General features: G+C 43.9%; 1 protein-coding gene across 5 annotated transcripts in view; it reads left to right on the plus strand.

Moving 5' to 3' along the window:
* The window catches only part of CCDC85C (coiled-coil domain containing 85C), a 249,335-nt gene that overhangs the window by 198,256 nt on the left and 29,736 nt on the right, over positions 1–21,343 (plus strand). For 2 of the 5 annotated variants that reach the window (XM_033952299.1, XM_033952301.1), the window contains one exon: positions 20,300–20,443. The exons of 1 other annotated variant lie outside the window; for it this stretch is intronic. In XM_033952299.1, coding sequence (XP_033808190.1) covers positions 20,300–20,443 — 144 coding nt within the window. The remainder of the gene's footprint in view (positions 1–20,299; positions 20,444–21,343) is intronic. 2 more of the 5 variants (XM_033952300.1, XM_033952302.1) reach the window with 1 other exon arrangement.

Here is a 21,343-nt window from a genome sequence, read left to right on the forward strand (position 1 = left end):
TACGATTTTGAGAACCATCTGAGAAGTGGAGCCTAATTGATCAGTAATACTTTGCAAGGCGTCCCTAGAATAGTTCACAAAGCGTTGCTGATTATAATAATTTTAACTAATCCGATCAACATTCTTATTAATAGTAATAAAGGGAATAAGGAACTCAAACCCAGCCTTAACCTGAGCTCGGGCCTTAAATTCATCTGGGACCCCTCTTGGGACCCCTATAGCATCTATGTATACATCTGATCAGATTTATATCAAGACAAATAAAAGGAAAAACCATGTGAATAGGAAGGATGCCTTTCAGAAAAATATGCAGGAGCATGGTAACCTTAACTAAAGTGCACTGGCCTATCCACTGGCTGGGTAGCTTAACAGGGAGCCAAAAGTCTCCATAAAGCCAGTAAATATCAAATCTGATGCAGCAACAATAGGGCATACCTATGAGCCAAGACAGAACAATAACCTGGGGGTAAATTACCTACAAAACTACCCTGTGTCAGATTAGAAACATGACATGTGTAATTGCCCTTATAGATGGTAACGGCAATATCAAGCTTTTGTTGTCCTGGCAACAAAGGGTATTTAGAACACTGCAGTGCACAAAGAGGATAGGTAAAATTAGAGGAGATACTGGTAAATAACCCAAAAAGGCATGGTTGGATACCAGGAGGGAGGTCCAGATGTACGGTTCCTAGATGGGGTCTAGCTTGAGCACATATGTAACAATTACTCTTATTATGTTGATCAGCAGTGAATTTCATCCATTCTAACCAAAGGTTACGTTCTGAAAACCCTACCTCAACAGCCACAATATCTTCAAAAGTGGGATTGGCAATAGCCATCATGTCAGTAAGTTTATTGAATGTAGGGGCCAGTGGGTTAGTATTTTTTGGGGCCCCCACAAAATGGCGGGAGAAGATGAGTGGAGGTAGATAGATCCCGTAAGAAAACTGATGATAGCTAGACCCACCCTTAAACCTCATGTCCATAATGTACATACCTTCATCAGTAGGTCTAGGGTTGTCAATAGTAAGAGAAAGCTTAATAATTTGTGCAGGAACACTTTCCCTATAACAGTGTCCAACCTTATGAAGGGTCATACAAGTAAGCAGTGATTTACCATTTTGGTCCACTGTTTTTCAGAGTATTTTCTAGTTTATAAACCCAGTCAGTATTAATATTCCACCCTACCACTCCCCAGAATGCACACTTATCCCCCCAACGTAAGTCAGTAACATATACATATATGTCCTTAGTTTTAGGAATCTCTGAGGACCAATGGCACAGCCTTGGGATATCAATTGATAAACAGTCCACAATGTCACAATACTCAAAGGAGAAGGTGGCAACTTGTACACTGCTGGAATTATACCAAAGGGTAGCATACTATCGGTCTTTTCTGGATTCCAATTGAAGGACAGCCTTTGCGAGGGAGTAGTCCAGCTTGACGTCGTGTTCGCAAAGAGGTGTCGGGGGTGCTGTTTACAGCAGGAATGTCATTTACAGATGGGTATGGGCAGAAAGTGTCGTGGACCCAGAACACATCATCCCTGTAGACCCAGTTAGAAATGATCCATACAGGGAGAAAAACTAGCAGCAGCGGTGCCAGTAAGAGAATGATAAAGTTGGTAGAATGCTGCAATGAGATCATTATGTTGTTCCACTGGAGGAGGTGAAATCTGCGCAGGGAAGACTTGCTTCTGGGGTTTTAGGTTAACCCTCTTCAAGCGACTTGCGTGGATCCAAACAGGAAACTCCTCAGTGAGTGCAGCGGGCCTGGTCACAGCGATCACAGTAGTGGGAAGGCCAAAGGGGAAATCTGTCTGCTTCCGATCCTTGGAAAGCTGCTGGATAATCACCAGGCTGGAAAAAATGGGTAGGAATCTGTGGAGAGAAAGGAGAAGTGCAAGACACGTTTCTTTGAACAAGCCCTAATATTTCAATTAGCTTTTAGACGTATTCCTCCTGTATCAAGGGAAAATCTACCCATGGGGCGAGGAAAGGTCATCCCGTGAGAATCTCAAAGGGAGAACAGCCAGATGTCTGTGCATACAGAAAGAGATACTTGAAAAGAAATGCTTGAAAAGCATTCCAAATATCATTCAGCAGCTGTACTCCAATGTGATCCAAATAAGAGATAGAAAACAAGAGAAACCATGTTGCCTGTACTGAATGTGGCAACATGTACAATACCAATTCATTCACTTAGCATAGCCATGACAAAAGAGAGACAATACTCAGTTACTTAAGGTTCTTAATTGAACAAGCCAAAAGGATATGTTTTTCGTGCTTCATATAACTATTATGCACTTCAGAGAGACCATACTGATGTACTGGATGTATTCAGAAATGTATATTGAATGGATCATATGTAGGGAACACCACGAAATAAATGCTGTATAAAGTAAAACTTTTTCTTATAACCCCTAACTAAACTATATTCAGAATATAAAAGCTAAAAGTAAAAGAACATTGCGCAGTTAGGCTAGTAAGAAGTGGAAAAAGAGCTCTAAAAATGGCCAATATTATGTATCCTGGGGTACCCACTAAACTAAGACAAGTAGACATGACACAGACAAAACATAAAGTTTTTAAACGTGGAGCTATTTCTCCATCTGTCAAGTGTGCAGGGCTGAATTTAACTCTGCAAATAAACACATTGATATAAAAAAAACCAAAACAACAAATAATGTATATCATAACCATCTCATATTTGAAAAAAGGCATAAAGCTAATGTCTCTTTGGAGCGTCTCTATCTCTGCAGTGATAAAGAGGACCCGTGGAAAACATTAGAAATATCTGTGCCAAAACTGATCTGGGATGGCTATGTATACATCCGGACAAAAACATTTTAAATTAGCAACATCCTAACTTCAGCTAAAACAATAGAAAGGAATTGTATTTTCCAATTTATTTTCAATTCACAACCATGCCAGCTGTAATTATTGAGCTATATATCTCTGTATCAAGGAGCAAAAGGTCAAGAATGAAGATATCACTAGCAAGAAGTTAAAATGTCGAGCGAGCACTACGATAACCAATACCATGATATTGAGCAATGAATAAGGGAGAGCTAGCAGCTGGTATCCAGGGTTTCCCCTCTTTGCACCAAAGTCCGTCCAAAAGGGCGGCTTTGGGCACCTGCCAAACGCCAGGCAACAAATTCAGAGGAAGCTGTGAAAAAAGAGAGGAAGAGAATCCTGTTCACCCTTGAGACCCAGAAGCCTATTTAAAAGAAGGGCTTGGACATCGTGAAAAGTATGAAGGGTAATGGGGTGACCTAGGATCAGAAAAGTAACCATCTCTACCACCATAGCACAAGCAGCCAGGGCTTTCTTGAACAGGAGTGACTATAAAAAAAGGCAACAGAGCGTAAATTTACCGCCATGTTCTCCCTTCATGGTGTTACAATAGTCCCAAACAAAGAGATAAAACATGTGGGCATAAGCAGGAAAACCCAAACTTGAGCTAGAAACCAAAGCACATCTTAAATGTCCAACATTTCATAAGTCCATCTGATAAGAGCAGTCATTTCAGAAACCAGGGTCTGTCTCAAAATCTGGTCATAGAAGGAACAAGCAGAGATCCATTGGCGGCAGTGACCAATCATAGCAAGAAAAGTAAGCATGTCTTTCTTGTTAACTGGGAGGGGCAGATCCAGAATAGCAGCAATGCAGAAAGTGCAGATTTTCCTCTGACCATGAGACAGGACAAAACCCAGGTATTTCACTTCAGATGTACACCAGTGCAGTTTATTTCATGACACCTTGTGACCACACACAGACAATCATTATAAAAGGTACAAACTATCAGCCTGACAGGTCTCTAGAATTATGGAACACAAAAGTTGTACAAAATAAGAATAGGACCATGAGGGGCAGTGCATGACTTGTAGAATAGCCCGAAGGACATTCCACACTAGGTATACTGTTGCTTAAAGGTGAAGGCAGCCTCACCAAAGGGATTAAAAATAAAACATTCTTTAGGACAATGACAGAAAAAAATCATTGGCTGCCGGTGGAATGGTGGAAGAAACATAAGGGCAATGAGAATTACCAAAACATTAACAGCCCGAAAATCTAGGACGAAACAGGGAATGCCATCAGCTTTGGCAACAAGAGCGATGGGCAATAAGAAGAGATGGTGGTTTTGATAATGCCGGAGAAAAGTCAAGAGACAAGCAGTGGTATCTCACCTTACTGCTTTATAAAACCAAGAATGAGTAACTTCAAAGAAGCACTATAGGGGGTCAGTGGAAGCCCAAACAGAGAAGTCTGGGGGAAGGGACAAAAACATTCATGCACAGACCCTGATAATGAAAGCAAAGAACAGATTAGCTTTGCTCTGCACAAGAAAGAAAACCTTTAAAACGGAATTTTTTCTTTTTCTTGTTTCTTTTTTTTTTTTTTTTTATGATCCAGCACAGAACACAAAGAAAGCAGCCGGTAGAAGAAACGCACAAAATTAGTCAGGATCAAAAGGAAGACAAGAAATAGTGCTTGTGTACAAACTACAAGGGAAAGATCTTAGACTGATTCAAACAGCGCTTTCAATTCATTCCACATAACAGCATGTCCTACCTCAGTAGTAAACATTGGTGACACAGAAAGATGGGAGCTGAAGGAAAAATGTCATACACACACACACAGCCGTACAAGTCTCATTTGTCTAGGAGTAAGTGCCTTTATGACTCATTACAAAACCCAATATAACAATGCAAAAATATTCGCTTATCTTACCTTATAAGCGAGGTACAGTAATAAGAGACAATAAAATCTTATACTCTATAAAAGTTTTTAACCTTACAAATGACAGAGTGGGCAGGGGGGTTCTATAAATAATTTCATTCTTTCCGAAAGAATGGCAGCTGCGTATATATTCATGAGGGGCGCTTACCGAAAGTACCCCGAGATTTTTCCCAAAAAAACTCCATAATAGAACCCAAAGCTTGAACTTAAAATAAGGGGTTGGGTACAGGTCACCACTACCCAGTGAGTATTAAAGAACAGAAAAAATTCAGAAATACTCACAAAATACCGGTGATATCATCTGCCCATCGCGGACGTGCCCCCAACTGAAAAGGATTCAGGTCCCAATTCCTGCCCCATACTTTCTCTGTCTCTGTCATATGTAAGTCAGGTACCTGGGGACACATCTTAAAGACCAGAAACCATCTTTCAAATATGTCCGTCTTTTATTATGAGTTTCACATATTTATACGAATCAGGTTTGTCAGCATGTGATGGCATGTGACGTAAGGTCACATGAAACTTTAAACACATCAGCATTTTTCCTATCTAGAGATTGAAGTCCAAAAGGTAAGAAAAAGCCTTAACCAGCAGAGCTTCTTAACTAAAGCTGTCTGTAAATACGGCTTAACAAAACAATTGAATTCACTTCACATTATCTCTGTTTAAACATTACCTGTCTTCAAAGAAGGGAAAGATAAACAGGGCCTACCTTTGCATCTTTAAACAACATATGCCTAAGGACACTTACTAAAGTTCTGATACGTGTCCCTTCACATACTGGCGAAGATTTAAAGAGGTATGGGGGAGGGGGCACGAGCATGGTATGGGAGGAGAGGTGCCAGCGTCCCCACCAAGATGGCGCCCAGGATGGTCTGCTCTCCCCTTACTATGCCACTGGTTTGGGAGTTTCTCAGGCATAGGTGGGGATTAGGAGTTAAAAGCAACCTAGAAAAAAAATGGGCTTTTAGCCTAGATTTGAATACCGTCTGGGACAGAGCTTGACATACTGACTCAGGCAAGTCTGTTCCAGGCATATGATGCAACAAGAGAGAAGGAACGTAGTCTGGAGTTGGCAGTAGAGGAGAAGGGTACAGATCAGAGAGACTTGCCCGATGAACGGACTTCCCGGGGATGATAGGGAGAGATATTGAGGAGCTGCAGAGTGAATGCACTTGTAAATCAGTAAGAAGAGTTTGAATTGTATGCGGAAAAGGATAGGGAGCCAATGAAGTGACTTGAGGAGAGGGGTGATGTGAGCATAGCGACTCTGGCAGCAGACTTTTGAATGGATTGAAGAGGAGAGAAATGGTTAGGGGGAAAGCCTGTGAGAATCTAGTTGCAGTAGTCTAGACAAGAGGTGACAAGGGTTTTGGTAGTGTGCTTAGATAAGAAGGGTTGGGTTATGGTGATATTATGTGCCCTTGATGCACTTAAGAACATAAGCAGTGCCTCTGCTGGGTCAGACCAGAGGTCCATCATGCCCAGCAGTCCGCTCACGCGGCGGCCCATCAGGTCCAGGACCTGTATAGTGATCCTCTATCTATACCCTTCTATCCCCTTTTCCTTCAGGAAATCATCTAATCCCTCCTTGATCCCCAGTACCGTTCTCTGTCCTATCATACCCTCTGGAAGCACATTCCAGGTGTCCACCACCCTTTGGGTGAAGAAGAACTTCCTAGCATTAGGTGCCCCACAGTTAGCTCAGGTCTATGGCTGGTGTAACTACGGTCAGGTAAATATTATGTATGTTGATGCTGGGTGACACTTCTTTTCTCTAATGGAATCTGGGCACTTTTATAGAATGGAATATGGCCATGAGTGACTATATATATTGCCGCTATATAAGCGGCGCCGAAAAGGTCAGCACTCAGTGCGATTATTTTTTTAAAAACCCATCTCTGACTGTTGTGCACAGTTTACAGAATCACGCTTAGCCCCCGTACACATGACTAACATGCCAGTGAAATACCTGTGCCTAAGTTGTGCGCTGATCGGGTGTATTCCAAGCGCAACTTTTAGGAACTCCCACGACTCACCCGGGCTCCTCCGCTGACCACGCCCCATTTTGAGATTCACACATTAGAATTTGCATAAACTACTTTATAGAATCCGTTTAGAAAATTCTAATTTTAATTAGTGCCAATTATTACGTGTCAATTTTCAATTATTGGCGCTGATTAGCTTGATAAACAAGTTGCATGCATAAAGTGGCATTTGCACACAGATTTGCTAAAGAATCGGCTTAGGTTGAGCGGCTTAGGTTGCCTAAAAGAGGGTGCCCAGCTATAGATTTGCCTCCTTGATCTTCAGAGAACTTTCAGAAATAGGAGACATCCAACGACTCAATGACTCGACATGCACATGTTTCGGCCAACGGGCCTTCCTCAGGAGTCTTGTTACCTGATGTTATATTCATTTTTTGAGAAGTTTTAGTTGACTTTCTTTTTTGTTCGAAGTCTGGTAAGACCTATCAGAGTGGGAACATATTCTAGATATTCACATTGGTGGCGCTCAAGACTCCTGAGGAAGGCTCGTTGGCCGAAACATGTGCATGTCGAGTCATTGAGTCGTTGGATGTATTTTTATGTCATTGGATGAATAAAGATTCCTATATTATCAGATGTATTGGAGGACACTTTCATTAGTGCACATCATTCTGATCTGGACAATTCTACTCAACCTTTGGTACATTTGAGTTTGTGGTTTTGTTTTTTTTCCCCTGTTTTTGCCTCCATAGATAAACAGTACTCATTTCGTGGTTCATAGACAAAACCGCGGAAGACAAAGGCGCGCGCCGACAACTGAGCGCAAGACGGAGGCGCGCGCCAAAGAAAATGACAGTTTTTAGGGGCTCCGACGGGAGGTTTTGTTGGGGAGCCCCCCCACTTTACTTAATACAGATCGTGGCAGCGTTGTGGGTGGTTTGGGGTGTTGTAACCCCCCTCATTATACTGTAAACTTAACTTTTCCCTGTTTTTAGGGAAAAAGTGAAGTTTTCAGTAAAGTGTGGGGGGTTACAACCCCCCAAACCCCCCACAACGTGGCGCGATCTGTATAAAGTAAAGTGGGGGGGGTTCCCCCCCCACACCTCCGTCGGAGCCCCTAAAAACAGTTATTTTCTTTGGCGCGCACCTCCGCGCTGCGCTCAGTTGTCGGCGCGCGCCTTTGTCTTCCGTGGTTTTGACCTGACACCCATTTCGTTTCTCTAGTCAGCAGAAATTGTTGTAGCGGTATGGGATCCCAGAAAACAAATTCCGAATCTTGCAATTTAACCAAACATTTGCAAAGGAATATTTTTTTCCTGACCTTTGAAGGGGTCAGGGCAGTAAGAATCGGAGAGAGCAGTAAACATGCAGTGGTGCGTCAACAGTAGCTTTGGACATCACATGTAATTCATCTTTCTAATTCTGAGCTTAATACAAATTATAGCTCAGGCACGTCAGTTATTTTCCTTCCCTACAAGGCTTCAAATCTAAATTATACCTCAGGTAGTGGAGGGAGATGTGATGGGTGTGGGTTCAGATGAAGGCAGTGAAACCTATGAGGTCAGTATTTTAGCCATGTGATTAATATACTGTATACAGTAGACTCTCAGTTAACCGGCACCCATAGGGCTTGCTAAATGCTGGATAAATGTAGTTTCTGGCTACCTGAGAGTTGCTATTAAAAGTAGGCCTAACTAACACTATACCCCATACTATGCCATACCATAAACTGTTCCAGAGAAACTACTGGACATGCGATAGACAAAGCGTGGGCGTACTCGGGTGTGGTGTCCCCAAGGGTTCATAGACAACACCGCGAAAGACAAAGGCGCGCGCCGACAACTGAGCGCAAGACGGAGGTGTGCGCTGAAGAAAATTACTGTTTTTAGGGGCTCCGACGGGGGTTTTTGTTGGGGAGCCCCCCCAGTTTACTTAATAGAGATCGCGCCGGCATTGTAGGGGGTTTGGGGGGTTGTAACCCCCCACATTTTACTGTAAACTTAACTATTTCCCTAAAAACAGGGAAAAAGTGAAGTTTTCAGTAAAATGTGGGGGGTTACAACCCTCCACACCCCCCACAATGCCCCCACAACACGGCGCAATCTCTATTAAGTAAAGTGGGGTGATTCCCCCTCACGCCCCCCCGTCGGAGCCCTAAAAACAGTAATTTTCTGCGGCGCACACCTCCGCACTGCGCTCAATTGTCTGGGCGCGCCTTTGTCCCGGCGCGCTTTTGACCTGACACCGTTCCCAAGTTTACACTTACCGGTAAATTTCCACCAGAAATTGATTTTATTTTCATTTAGGGCTCCTTTTACAAAGCCGCACTAGCAGGTTTAGCGCGCGTGGCTTTTAATCGCGCGCTAACTCCCGCTCTGGCCAAAAAACTACCGCCTGCTCAAGAGGAGGCGGTAGTGGCTAGTGCAATCGGCAGTTTAGCGCGCGCTAGTATGCGCATTAAACTGCTAGCGCGGCTTTTGTAAAAGGAGCCCTTAAAGTATTACAATATTTCTTAGATTATTTTTTTTCTGTTTGCTTGAGAGCTCTGGTTGCTTTAGTTCCGGTTAACAGAGTTTACTGTAATTTGAAACGTATAATTTTAAATGGCTCAAATCATGCGTATGTTCAGCAAGGCTATATGTTTAATAAGCTCTGCTGAATATCACGAGTAACTTTGAACATCCAAGTCAGATAGTCCAAGTTTAACTTCCTGCTTGTGTGGCCTACCTTGGTGTATAATTTAGACATTTAGCAGCTGGAAATTGTCACTTAGATATAGGTTAAATATCTAGACGGTGCCGCCCTGCGGAATCCTCCAAATTTCTGTCCCTTTGCCGAATGGATAATTTGGGACTTATAGCTTATTTGTTCCGAATTATCCATTCAGCCTTCAGGAGCTTAAAAAAAAAAAAAAAAAAAAGGTATTTTTGTGCTGGGCTGGCAACCAGGGGAGCCCAGTTCAAATCCCACTACTGCTCACTGACCTTGGGCAAGTCACTTAACCCTCCATTGCTTCGAATACAAACTTGGATTGTAAGCTTCTGGGGATAGGAAATACCTACTGTATTTGAATATAATTCCACCACTAGAAGCGACAGGAAATCCCCCTCATAAGCAATCAAATAAAACAAAGTGGAATGATTGGTTCCAGTAGGTGTTCTTTATTGTCAGTAGCTTAAAAACATTCTCGACCTTTCCACTTTGTTTTGTTTATTTGAATGTAATTCTCCATGAGCAGCCCTTGAGGGGGGGGGGGGGGGGAAAGGTGTGTGCTAAATCCAAATATTGACCTGGTATGTGACTTATTTGAAATATAGGGGTAGTGGTTGTGGTCCCCAAGGGCTACAAACAAGTCTTAATTTCAGAATATCAGCAAAGCACGAGTATTCAGATATGGCTGGATGTGCTCGATTATACTAAATCCACACTCATTCCTAGCCCTAGATCAGCTTCTTGCAGTGAATCGCTTAGTCACTCTTTCCAAAATACTAGGACTAGGGAACATGCAATGGAGCTACTAAGTAGTAGATTTAAAACAAACCGGAGAAAAGATTTATTCATACGTGTACTTAAACTCTGGAATTCGTTGCCAAAGAATGTGGCGAAATCAGTTAGCTTAGCGGGGTTTAAAAAAAAGGTTTGGATAATCCTAAAAGAGAAGGCCATAAGCCATTATTAAGACGGACTTGCAGAAATCCACTGCTTATTCCTAGGATAAGCAATATAAAATCTGTTTTTCTCCTTGGGATCTTGCCAGGTACTTGCAACCTGGATTGGCCACTGTTGGAGACAGGATACTGGGCTAGATGGTCCTTCGGTCTGTCCCAGTATGGCAATGCTTATGTTCTTATGTAACTAATTTACGCTAGCTTTTACAAAGCTCATATGAGCATCAGATCATTTACCTGGTCAGCCCACAGTAGAAATGTCTGCTGCATCTTTGTAAAAGGAGCCCTTAGTTTATGCATGGATTTGTGATCTGCACCCAAATTTGCACATACAACTTTGGGTGTCCTATACAGCAGTGTTTCTCAACTCGGTCCTGGAGAACCCCCTTGCCAGTCGGGTTTTCAGGATATCCACAATGAATATGCGTAAACTTGATTTGCATACACTGCCTCCATGATGTGCAAATTTATTTCATGCCTATTCATTGTGGATATCCTGAAAACCTGACTGGCAAGGGGGGACTCCAGGACCGAGTTGAGAAACATTGCTGTACAGAATCTGGGGAGTGTCCTATCCACACCCAAATTTATATATTAAGAATCTTGATCGGACATATATACCGTGTTTCACCAAAAATATGATTGTGTCTTATATTAATATTTCCTCCCAAAAATGCATTAGGGCTTATTTTCGGGGGATGTCTTATTTTTTTTCATGTACAACAATCATTTCTCCCTTCCTCTCCTCCACCCCAATTTTTCCTCTTTCCTTTCTCTCCTCCTTCCCATGTGCAGCATCTTTCCTCCTCTCTTACCCATCCCCTTGTGCAGCATCTTTCTATCCCTCCCTCCCATCCCCCTGTGCAGCAGAACCCCACCGACCCTCCCACCGTGAGACTGACATACCGTACCTCTGAGGCTTCTAAAAACAGCGGCGGCATCAGTGCTCTGAGCGGGCTGCACCGCAGCCCTTCCCGCCGGGGCCTTCCCTCTGATGCATCACTGATGATGTAGCAGAGGGAAAGTCCCTGCGGGGAAGGTTAGGAAGCAGCCTGTTCAGAGCGCTGCCACCACTGCTGTTTTAGGAGGCCTCAGAGGAGAGGTATGTCATGTCTCACCGGGATAGGGGGTCGCTGAATTGACGAGTCTGATTTTTTTTGGTGAATCGGGTAGCGCTAGTGTCAGGGATGGAGTTGGGGAGTGTCAGGGACATTCGGAGGGGGGCTTTGGGGGTCAATCTTAACTGGGGCTTATTTTGGGATAGGTCTTATTTTTGGGGAAATATGGTATGTAGATATAATATAAAAATAAATAACACATACACCCCCCTTGATACTCATGCTGTTTGTGATCTGTGTGAGTTAAGGCACCTGCTGTGTCTCTGTACTCATCTCCGGATCTATTTTCTTTGGCCGCAGGAATCTGCTGCTTTAAAAGAGGGACTTAGATCTGGTGGTCAGTGTTTGCTTCACCGGTTAGTCAGCAGTGCCGGTTCTTGCGTCTCATTTTGTTTTTGGCTAATTAAGAACACATCTCCACTGACGCAATGGGATGACAAGTCCTTTTCACGCTCCTGTTCATTCTTGTACACTCCCAAGGACGGGCAGAAAACCGGTGACCGCTTCTGTCTGCTCCACGGTGAACTTGGCTTTTAATAAACCACAATTTGTTGGCATGTGACTCTTTACTATAGCTGTTATCAAAGGAGGTGATGGTGCATCAGGAATGGGCACCTGGCCAGGTGTGAGGTAATACCTGCAGTGCACAGAGGCCTTCCACAGGGTCTGGGTCAGGTAAGGCTAGGCTGAGGCTTCCGTTGAAAAACTCAGAGGTAAAGTAGCCTAGTGGTTAAAGTTGCAGACGAAGAACAAAGGAGGCCTGGGTTCTAATTCTACCACTGCTCCTTGTGACTTTTGGGTACTGATACAAAACACTGCAGTAAAACTCATATGCTACAAATCAAGATTTGACCATGTCACACCACTGCTTATAGACTGGTTACTGATAGAAATAAAGCAAATAGAATTCAAACTATGCTGCTTAGCACTTAAAACGCTACATAGTGTTGTCCCTAATAGCTTTCCTAGATTTACTGAACTATTGGGAAATGCATTTGTTTCTTTTTCTCTGGGGATTGTACTGCATGCAGAATCTTGAATCTAGGGTGTTTTAAAAAAAATATTAGTACTTTTAGTTTTTGGTCCCGTGTTTGCATAGGGGTTATCAGTGTTCTGGTAGGAATGAATGTTGAGAAGCATACAGTGTATTTTCTGTAGTTTAATTTTATGGTTAACCATTACCATTATGTGTTAATAAGATTATATTATGTGTGTGTGTATATGAAAAATGAATGGAAAAAAATGGTGTTATAATTAGTATTATTATGGGGGTGGGATCTGGAGCGGAGATTGGGTGGGGTCTGGCCTGCGACTTAGCCTGTGTTTTGAATTTCGGCCCCTTAATGTGATTGAGTTTGACACCCCTCTTCTAGAGCCATATGGTAATGCTAGTGTAGGGTTACCTTTTTTTGGGCTGCAAAAATCGGAACACATAGCCCCGCCCTGTTCCACCTCCGGCTCCACCCAGTTCTGCCTTCAGCTCCGTCCAGTTCTGTCTAGACCCTCCCAGTTCATCCTCCAGCCCCGCCCCCCCCACCTCCTCTCTTCTTCCCCAACAAGCTCCAGCCACGTCTGGAGGGCCTGGAGCATGTGTGGATGCGTGCCCTCCAGATGCGGCTGGAGTTTGTCGGGGCTTTCTAAAACCTGGACAAACCGCTTGGTTTTGGCAAGACTCTATAAAAGAGGTTATGTTCGGGTTTTCCCGGATGTCTGATAATCCTACCCTAGTGTGGCATAATATGCAATAACAGCAGGTTGCTGTACAGTGAGAGATTAGAGAAACTGGGTCTCTTCTCCCTTGAAAAGAAGAGACTGAGAGGGGACATGATCGAAACATTCAAGATACTGAAGGGAATAGACTTAGTAGATAAAGACAGGTTGTTCACCCTCTCCAAGGTAGAGAGAATGAGAGGGAACTCTCTAAAATTAAAAGGGGATAGATTCCGTACAAAAGTAAGGAAGTTCTTCTTCACCCAGAGAGTGGTGGAAAACTGGAACACTCTTCCGGAGGCTGTTATATGGCCGGAGGCTGTTATATGGGAAAACACCCTCCAGGGATTCAAGACAAGGTTAGACAATTTCTTGCTGAACCGGAACGTACGCAGGTAAGGCTAGTCTCGGTTAGGGCACTGGTCTTTGACCTAAGGGCTGCCGCTTGAGCGGATTGTTGGGCACGATGGACCACTGGTCTGACCCAGCGGTGGCAATTTTTATGTTCTTAGGTGAAATCAGGAAGGTTCTAAATACTTTCTCCCATCACAGTACACCCTCAATTAACATTTGTGCTTGGGTCCTCTGAAGTGAAGATATATAATTCTGTAGGAAATTGAACCCCTTGAAATGGTTCATAGACAACGGCGCGAAAGACAAAGGTGCGCGCCGACAACTGAGCGCAAGACAGAGACGCGCGCCGAAGAAAATTACAGTTTTTAGGGGCTTCGACGGGGGTTTTTGTTGGGGAACCCCCCCCCCCCCACTTTACTTAATAGACATTGCGCCGGCGTTATGGGGGGTTTGGGGGGTTGTAACCCTCCACATTTTACTGTAAACTTAACTTTTTCCCTAAAAACAGGGAAAAAGTGAAGTTTTCATTAAAATGTGGGGTGTTACAACTCCCCAAACCCCCCACAACGCCCCCACAACGCCCCCACAACGCTGCGCGATGTCTATTAAGTAAAGTGTGTGGGGGTTCCCCCCACGCCCCCCTGTCAGAGCCCTAAAAACAGTAATTTTGAACGGCGCGCACCTCCGCGCTGCGCTCAGTTGTCTGGGCGCGCCTTTGTCCCGGCGCGCTTTTGACCTGACATCCCTTGAAATAGCTCAGAAAGCCCAGAGTCTGCATGCCACAGTGTAAAAAGAGAGAAAAGGATAGGTTGTGTTTAAGATTGGCCTACCTTATGAACCGTTGCCTCTCTAGAGTATTACCTCACCATGGGCTGTTATTTCCCATAATATAAACCTATTTTAGTCTAGCTCTAGGGTTCCTGGAAAAAAGGGCAAAATAGGCTTCTGAAGCAGCCAGGGATATTTAGGAAACCACATCTCGCTGTATATTACAGAAGCCATCTTTTATCCACAGGGTAATGGCTTTGCAATGAATTGCTAGCATAATCAATTCTCGGTCGGCTTGTATTAAATACGCCCCAGGGATGATGTTAGCACTTTGATAAAGTACCGTATGCCCTGACGGCAAAAGATGACTTTGTTTATAAAAGGTAGTTATTTTGTCCTAAATTCTCAGAGCAGCGTGTGTACCAGAAGGTGTTTGTAGCCTGCGTCTAAAGAACTGGGGGCTTAGATTTTATTTTCCTTGAACGATTCTTTCCTTCTAGGAAAGGCTTTGTGTGCACCACACTAGGGTTTCCTACTTTTGGCTAACTTCTTGATTTTATTTATGGGGATTTATTAACCGCCTTTATGAAGAGATTCACCACAGGCAGTGTACAATAGGTACAGTTTTAACATAAGGGGAAAAGGGAATGGGGATTTGTATACTGCCTTTTTGTCACGTCAAAGCGGTGGGCACTGGAGGATTGAGTGACTTGCCCAGGGTCACAAGGAGCAGCCCCAGGATCTGATCTCACAACCTCTGACTGCTGATCAGTCTGCCTTAGTATGACAACTCTTATGTTCTTATGTGAACCAAGCATAGGAAAATCAAGCTGTTGTGACATCACTGATGAAGTTGGCTCTTAGGCATTGGTGGAATGAGGCATTATGACATCACAGCCTTAGATCTGGAATGTTACTACTCTTTGGGTTTCTGCCAGGCACTTGTGACCTGGGATGGCCACAGGATATTGGGCTCCAGAGCAGACATCTGGTGAATGCACCCATGCTCATGAGGGCTCATCACAAAGAACAGGTGCAATTTTAGTAGATTATTGCAAGACATTATGTTTATTATTTCCTAATCAGAATATTGTTATTTTTCTTTCTTTATCAAAGTTGTATTCTTTGATGTAAATAAAATATAAACAAACAGAAAAAATAAACGGGTGCAATTTGCAATATTTTTATTAAGACTTAGCCAAAAGATTTATAAACTATAAAGAGTTTTACCTCATGCAAAATTGTTATTTCTTTAATAAGACATTAACTATTATTTTTGAGGCCCTCCGAGTATCTACAAATCCAAAATATGGCCCTGCAGAGGATTTGAGTTTGAGACCACTGGCTTAGATGACCTTTGATCTGACTCAGCATGCTGTTCTTATTATAAGCACCTTCAGCCAAAATACCTAAATCATTAAAAAGATAAAATCCCCCCTCCCCTGCACAAAGTTCATCCGGTGAAACTAGGTTTTACAGCCCGTTCTCGTTCTTCACGGTAGTACGGTTCAAAAAATATTCGCAAATTGCGAATAACGAAACATTGAGGGCCTCCTCTATCAAACTGCGCTAGCAATTTTTAGTGCAGAGAGCCGCGCTGAATGGCCCGCGCTGCTCCCAATGCTCATAGGAACTCTATGAGCTTCGGGAGCAGCACGGGCCATTCAGCATAGCTCATCATGTAACAAACTGCTAGCGCAGTTTGATAGAAGAGACCCTGTTTATGGGAAAATAGAGTTTATAATAATAATAATAATAATAACTTTATTTTTATATATCGCCAGCTATCTTGCGACTTCTAGGCGGTTTACAGTAAAAGAGATTGTGAATACAATAAAAGAAAATGTAAATACAATAAAGAGAGGCTTTACGTACATTGGATTAAGGAGTTTAGCAGTGTACATCTCAATACAATAAGATAAATAAAGAGAAACTTTATGTACAATGAATTAAAGAGTATAGCAGTATACTTCTCGTACAATGACTTAAAGAGTAAAGCAGGTTACATCTGATAATATTAATAATGTTAACAACAGTTTGTGTGGTGCAAGGCCCGGAAGTGCCAAGCTGTTTGCTCAGAAGTAGAAATATTCCGTGACTTGGATAAAGTGTTCGTAGTTAGTGATTAGGGGTTGGGGTTAACAGTTTGCAAGTTTAGTTATGTGATGATGTTGCGAGGGGGTTGATGTTCCGGTTCTTTGCCTAGGTGTTTCAAGAATAGGTAAGTTTTTAGGTGTTTCCTGAATTCTTCATAATTGTTTGTGTGTGCAATGAGTTTTTCTAGGTCTTTACCCCATATGGCTGCTTGATATGATAGCAGTTGTTGATGGTGTCTCTTATATTTGCATCCTCTAGCCGGTGGGGAGACAAATTTCATGTGTGTTTTTCTTTCGTGTCTGTTGGTTGGGAATGAGAAGAGATCTGTGATGTATTTTGGGGCTAGACCATTTAATACTTTGAAGCAGAGACATCCTAGCTTGAACTTTGTGCGCGCCTCCATCGGCAGCCAGTGTAGGAGTCGGTAAGAAGGGGTTATGTGATCGGACTTCTTCAGCCCGAAAATCATCCTGACTGCTGCATTTTGTATCAGTTGTAGTCTTTGCATTTGCTTCTGGGGGATCGTCAGATGGGTGATGTTGCAATAGTCCAGGTGGTTTAGTATTAGGGATTGTACTAGAATTCTAAAAGCTGAAGTGTGGAAGTACGCCTTAATGGACTTAAGTTTCCAGAGAGTGAAGAATCCTCTTTTGATTAAGGAGTCTATGTGGTCCTTCATGGTTAGGCTTTGGTCTAGTATTACTCCTAGGATCTTCATCGTTGGTTGAATGGGGTAGTTTAGATTGTTAATGTGTAGTGATGTTGTCGTATTCTGTGCGTGTGGCGAGGCTATGAAGAATTTAGTTTTTTCTGAATTGAGCTTCAGTTTGAAATCTGTGGTCCATTGTTCCATCGTGTTTAGCGCTTCAGTTGCTGGGGGGATGGTTTCAGAGGGGGATGCCGTAAATGGGATTATGATTGTGAAATCGTCTGCATAGTTTAGGTTCTAGTAGTACACATTGTGCCTCAAAACTGCGGAAAATGAACAGTGGAACCTATTTGGAAAACAGGGTTAGGTTCTTGCATGGAACAGCACTTGAAGTACCTTTCATGCCCTGTATGGATGCTTGGGGGCCATATCTGGAAGCAAAACCTGACCGGAAAGTGAAAGTGAAAGCAAAAAAGCTATCTTTTATTTTTTAAGCACTGGTCCACAAATACGTGAACACAGCGGCGCAAATGAAGAATAATGGTTGCTGTCATGGATAGGCAAAATTGCGCATCATGAACGTGTGAATAGCAAGAACAGACTGTATTTCATAAATCTTATCTATTGCTCTACAAGTTGCTCCAGTCACACAAAGGTGCTAGTAAAGCAGGGGTCTCAAAAGTCCCTCCTTGAGGTCCGCAATCCAGTCGGGTTTTCAGGATTTCCCCAATGAATATGCATTGAAAGCGATGCATGCACATAGATCTCATGCATATTCATTGGGGAAATCCTGAAAACCTGACTGGATTGTGTCTCTCAAGGAGGGCCTTTGAGATCCCTGTAGTAAAGCAATGTGGGCTCTTTTACTTACTGTAGCCTGGAGGCCTAAAGAATAACCGATACAGCTTAGATCAGACATGGGCAACTCCGGTCCTCGAGGGTCGGTCCAATCGGGTTTTCAGGATCTCCCCAATGAATATGCATGAGATCTATTTGCATGCACTGCTGTCAATGCATATTCATTGGGGGAAATCCTGAAAACCCGATGGGATTCCGGCCCTCGAGGACTGGAGTTGCCCATGCCCGGCTTAGGTGCAGATATACAGTATTTGCCAGGCCAGTAAGTTTATAGCATGACTGGTAGATAAAGATCAGTGTTCAATTGAGTCAAATCTGCCTTGTTAAGGTTAAGGATAGATCCCCAGCCAGTGGTGTAGTAAGAGAAGGGTGGTCCGCCCCGGGCGTCATCTTGCTCGGGGCAAAGGCACCCCCTCCTCCTTTCCACTCCCCTTCCCACTCCTCCCCCCCTGCCGTGAGCATGCCCTTTCCCCGTGCCTTTTTAACTCTGGCGCAATGCGGCCACCAATTTTGCTGCCTGCATTGGCTTTGGCGCACTCTCTCTGAGGCCTCTTCTGAGACCCGTGCCTAGGAAGCGCGATGGCGAAGAGAGCGCTGAAGCCAACGCGAGTAGTGGGTTGGTGGCTGCTTGTGCCGAAGTTAGAATGGTATGGGGATGGGAGGGGAGGGGGAAGAGGGGGGTGCCAGTGCTTTGAAGCATGACCATTTAAGTTGTCTGTTTTTATCTTTAGACGCTTTATCGTTTTCTTTGGTTAAACATAAATTTCCCCATATTCCATCTGGGACCCACCAGACTTTGGCCAGGATTCACTAATCTGTCAGACCGGGCCCTGATCCTGGCAGGTTCGATCAGTTCAGAAAACAAAAATATGCAGATGGGGCGATCGGAGGAACACCTCCATCTGCCTGCACAGCTCGCGCATGTGCAATTGGTGCGCATGCGCAGACCACGCAGCCGCTACTTTAAAAAAAAAAAAAAACACCTTTAAACTTTTGCAGCTTATGGGTTTAACCCGCTTTGGGTTAAACCCACGGTCTTGCACAGGCAGTTGGGGCAGTGCTGTTACTGGGGCAAGGGCAGACATGTTCGGGGCACTGCTGTTACATGTGGCAGCGGCAGCCTCTTCCCTCCTACCCTTCAGTGCAAGCCCCTGGTTTTAAAGCGGGGCTGCACTGTGGCGGGCTCTCACTGGAGGGAAGGCGGCAGAGCCAGGGGGAGCTGAAATTTCATGTCAGGCAGGTATTCGGGGCAGGCAAGCCCAGGGGTGCAGGACCGCGAGAGCCAGGGCAGGCAGATCGGGGCTGCAGGAAATCGACGCTGACAGGGCAGAGAGTAGGGCTTCAATAGAACAGGAGAGTCGGAAGGACGTTTTTGACTGCTCCCCAGCAGTCGCTTCTTTCGTTGATCGTACAGCCCTGTCCGATGTGAAATTTTGTGCAGTGAATTGGGTCGCTGTCCAATTTGCAGGCGTTTCTCCTCATTTGCATGCACAGATTCGAAGCAGATTGCAGGAGAGTTAAGTGAATGAAGCCGGAGGGAAATTTGATCGTTAAGGGGTCACAAACCGATCGGTACACGATCGGTTTGCTTACTATCAGGCTTTGTAATCTAATAGCTACCAAATCTAGTGAAGCGGTTGCTGGACTGTGTTACCGGTTAAGTTTTGGAAACATCTTTTCTATTCCAAGCGGTGTAGATTTGGCATAATTTACCAACTGTTTTAAAACCAAGTTCTTCCTATGTTTCTTTTCATAAGAGCTTAAAAACTTATCTATTTCAGAAATATCTGTGTGATGGCAAGTTGTCGATAACTATGATATCTGTCTTTGTTTTTCTTTGAATTATGATTTTTTTTTTTTTTTTTTTTAATGTCGGCCACTTTAAACCTTATTGGGAGGAAGTGGTTTATAAACACTGGACTAGATTTGATTAGATTAGATTTTGCTGGCTGGTTCTAGGCCAACACAGGCCTGCTGGAATGTACCGGTTTGGTTCCTAGAGAGTTGTTTCCTGTTTCCAGCCTGGCTTTCCTGTGCCCAGTGTTTGTGTTACATATTTGATGATCCTGTTTTAACATGTGCTTAGAAATGCATCATAGTTAAGTAAGTACAATGGAATCGTCAAGATATACATATGATCTCTTTTTTTTTTTCTCTCTCTCTCTATTTGCTGTGACTCAGATCTTTCGCAGCTCTCTCCGTGACTTGCTATCTTCCTGCTATTCTTCACCTAATTCTTTCATGTGAGAAGCACTTCTGATTGAGAACTCACCTTAGGACATATCCGCTTTTTATTTTTCTGTTTGTTAATTGATGGCCCTGTCTCCATTTTTGTTTTTGCAGCAATCAAGCTCTGGGGATTTGAGGACTTTAAGGAAAGGGTTGTCCCCATACCACTCTGAATCACACCTTTCAGCACTGCCACAGTATCAGGATTCAATTCAGAATGTAAGAATCAAAGATGCCTTTTCTGCTTCTGTTTTAGAGGTACAAAATGTAGAAATCCCCCTCCCCCCAACATAGGAGTAGTGGTGTAAAGAAAGGAGGGGTTGGACCGGCCCAGGCGCCGTCTTCGTGGGGTTCTCCTCTCTGCCCCCTCCCACGCACCTCTTGAAATGTTCGCCGGCGCCAGCAGCATTTTCCACCTGCGGCTCACGCTGGCCTCTTTACCCTTCTGACGTCACTTCCTGGTTGCAGAATCAGGACATGACGTCGGAGAGGAGCCGAGGCCGACGCGAACAGCAGGTGGAAGATGCTGTTTTCGCCGGCGAGCGTTTGAAGAGGTACGTGGGGGAGGCGCTCAAGCGGTGAGGGGCGGGGAGCGCACAGCGTGGTAGGGAACAGCGGGGGAGTGGTGCGCAGCGCAGCAATGCTGGGCACCACCACCTCGGGCGCAAACCTCTCTACCTACGCCACTGCATAGGAGTGCTTTGAAGATACAAGAGTTCCTTGTCTCCTGGGTCATCCAGAGGGGTAATGCTATAAAGGGGGTGCCTATCTGGAGCCTATTCTACAAAGAAAAAATACAGTAGACGGCTACGTTCCTTTATAGCAGTGGTTCCCAAACCTGTCCTGGGGAACCCCCAGCCAGTCAGGTTTTCAAGATATCCCTAATGAATATGCATGAGAGAGATTTGCATATAATGGAAGTGACAGGTATGCAAATCTCTCTCATGCATATTCATTAGGGATATCTTGAAAACCTGACTGGCTGGGGGGTTCCCCAGGACAGGTTTGGGAACCACTGCTTTATAGCATACTAGAGTAGCAGCAGAAATACATTCCTGTAATTTAGGCGCATCAATTAGACCAGCTTGGTGCAAATGCTCAGACCCAGATTGCTAAACATCTAGATACCAACAATGTGTGTAAATCAGTGTTTCTCAA

Source organism: Geotrypetes seraphini, chromosome 7 (assembly GCF_902459505.1).
Source record: "Geotrypetes seraphini chromosome 7, aGeoSer1.1, whole genome shotgun sequence".
Taxonomy (NCBI): Eukaryota; Metazoa; Chordata; class Amphibia; order Gymnophiona; family Dermophiidae; genus Geotrypetes; species Geotrypetes seraphini.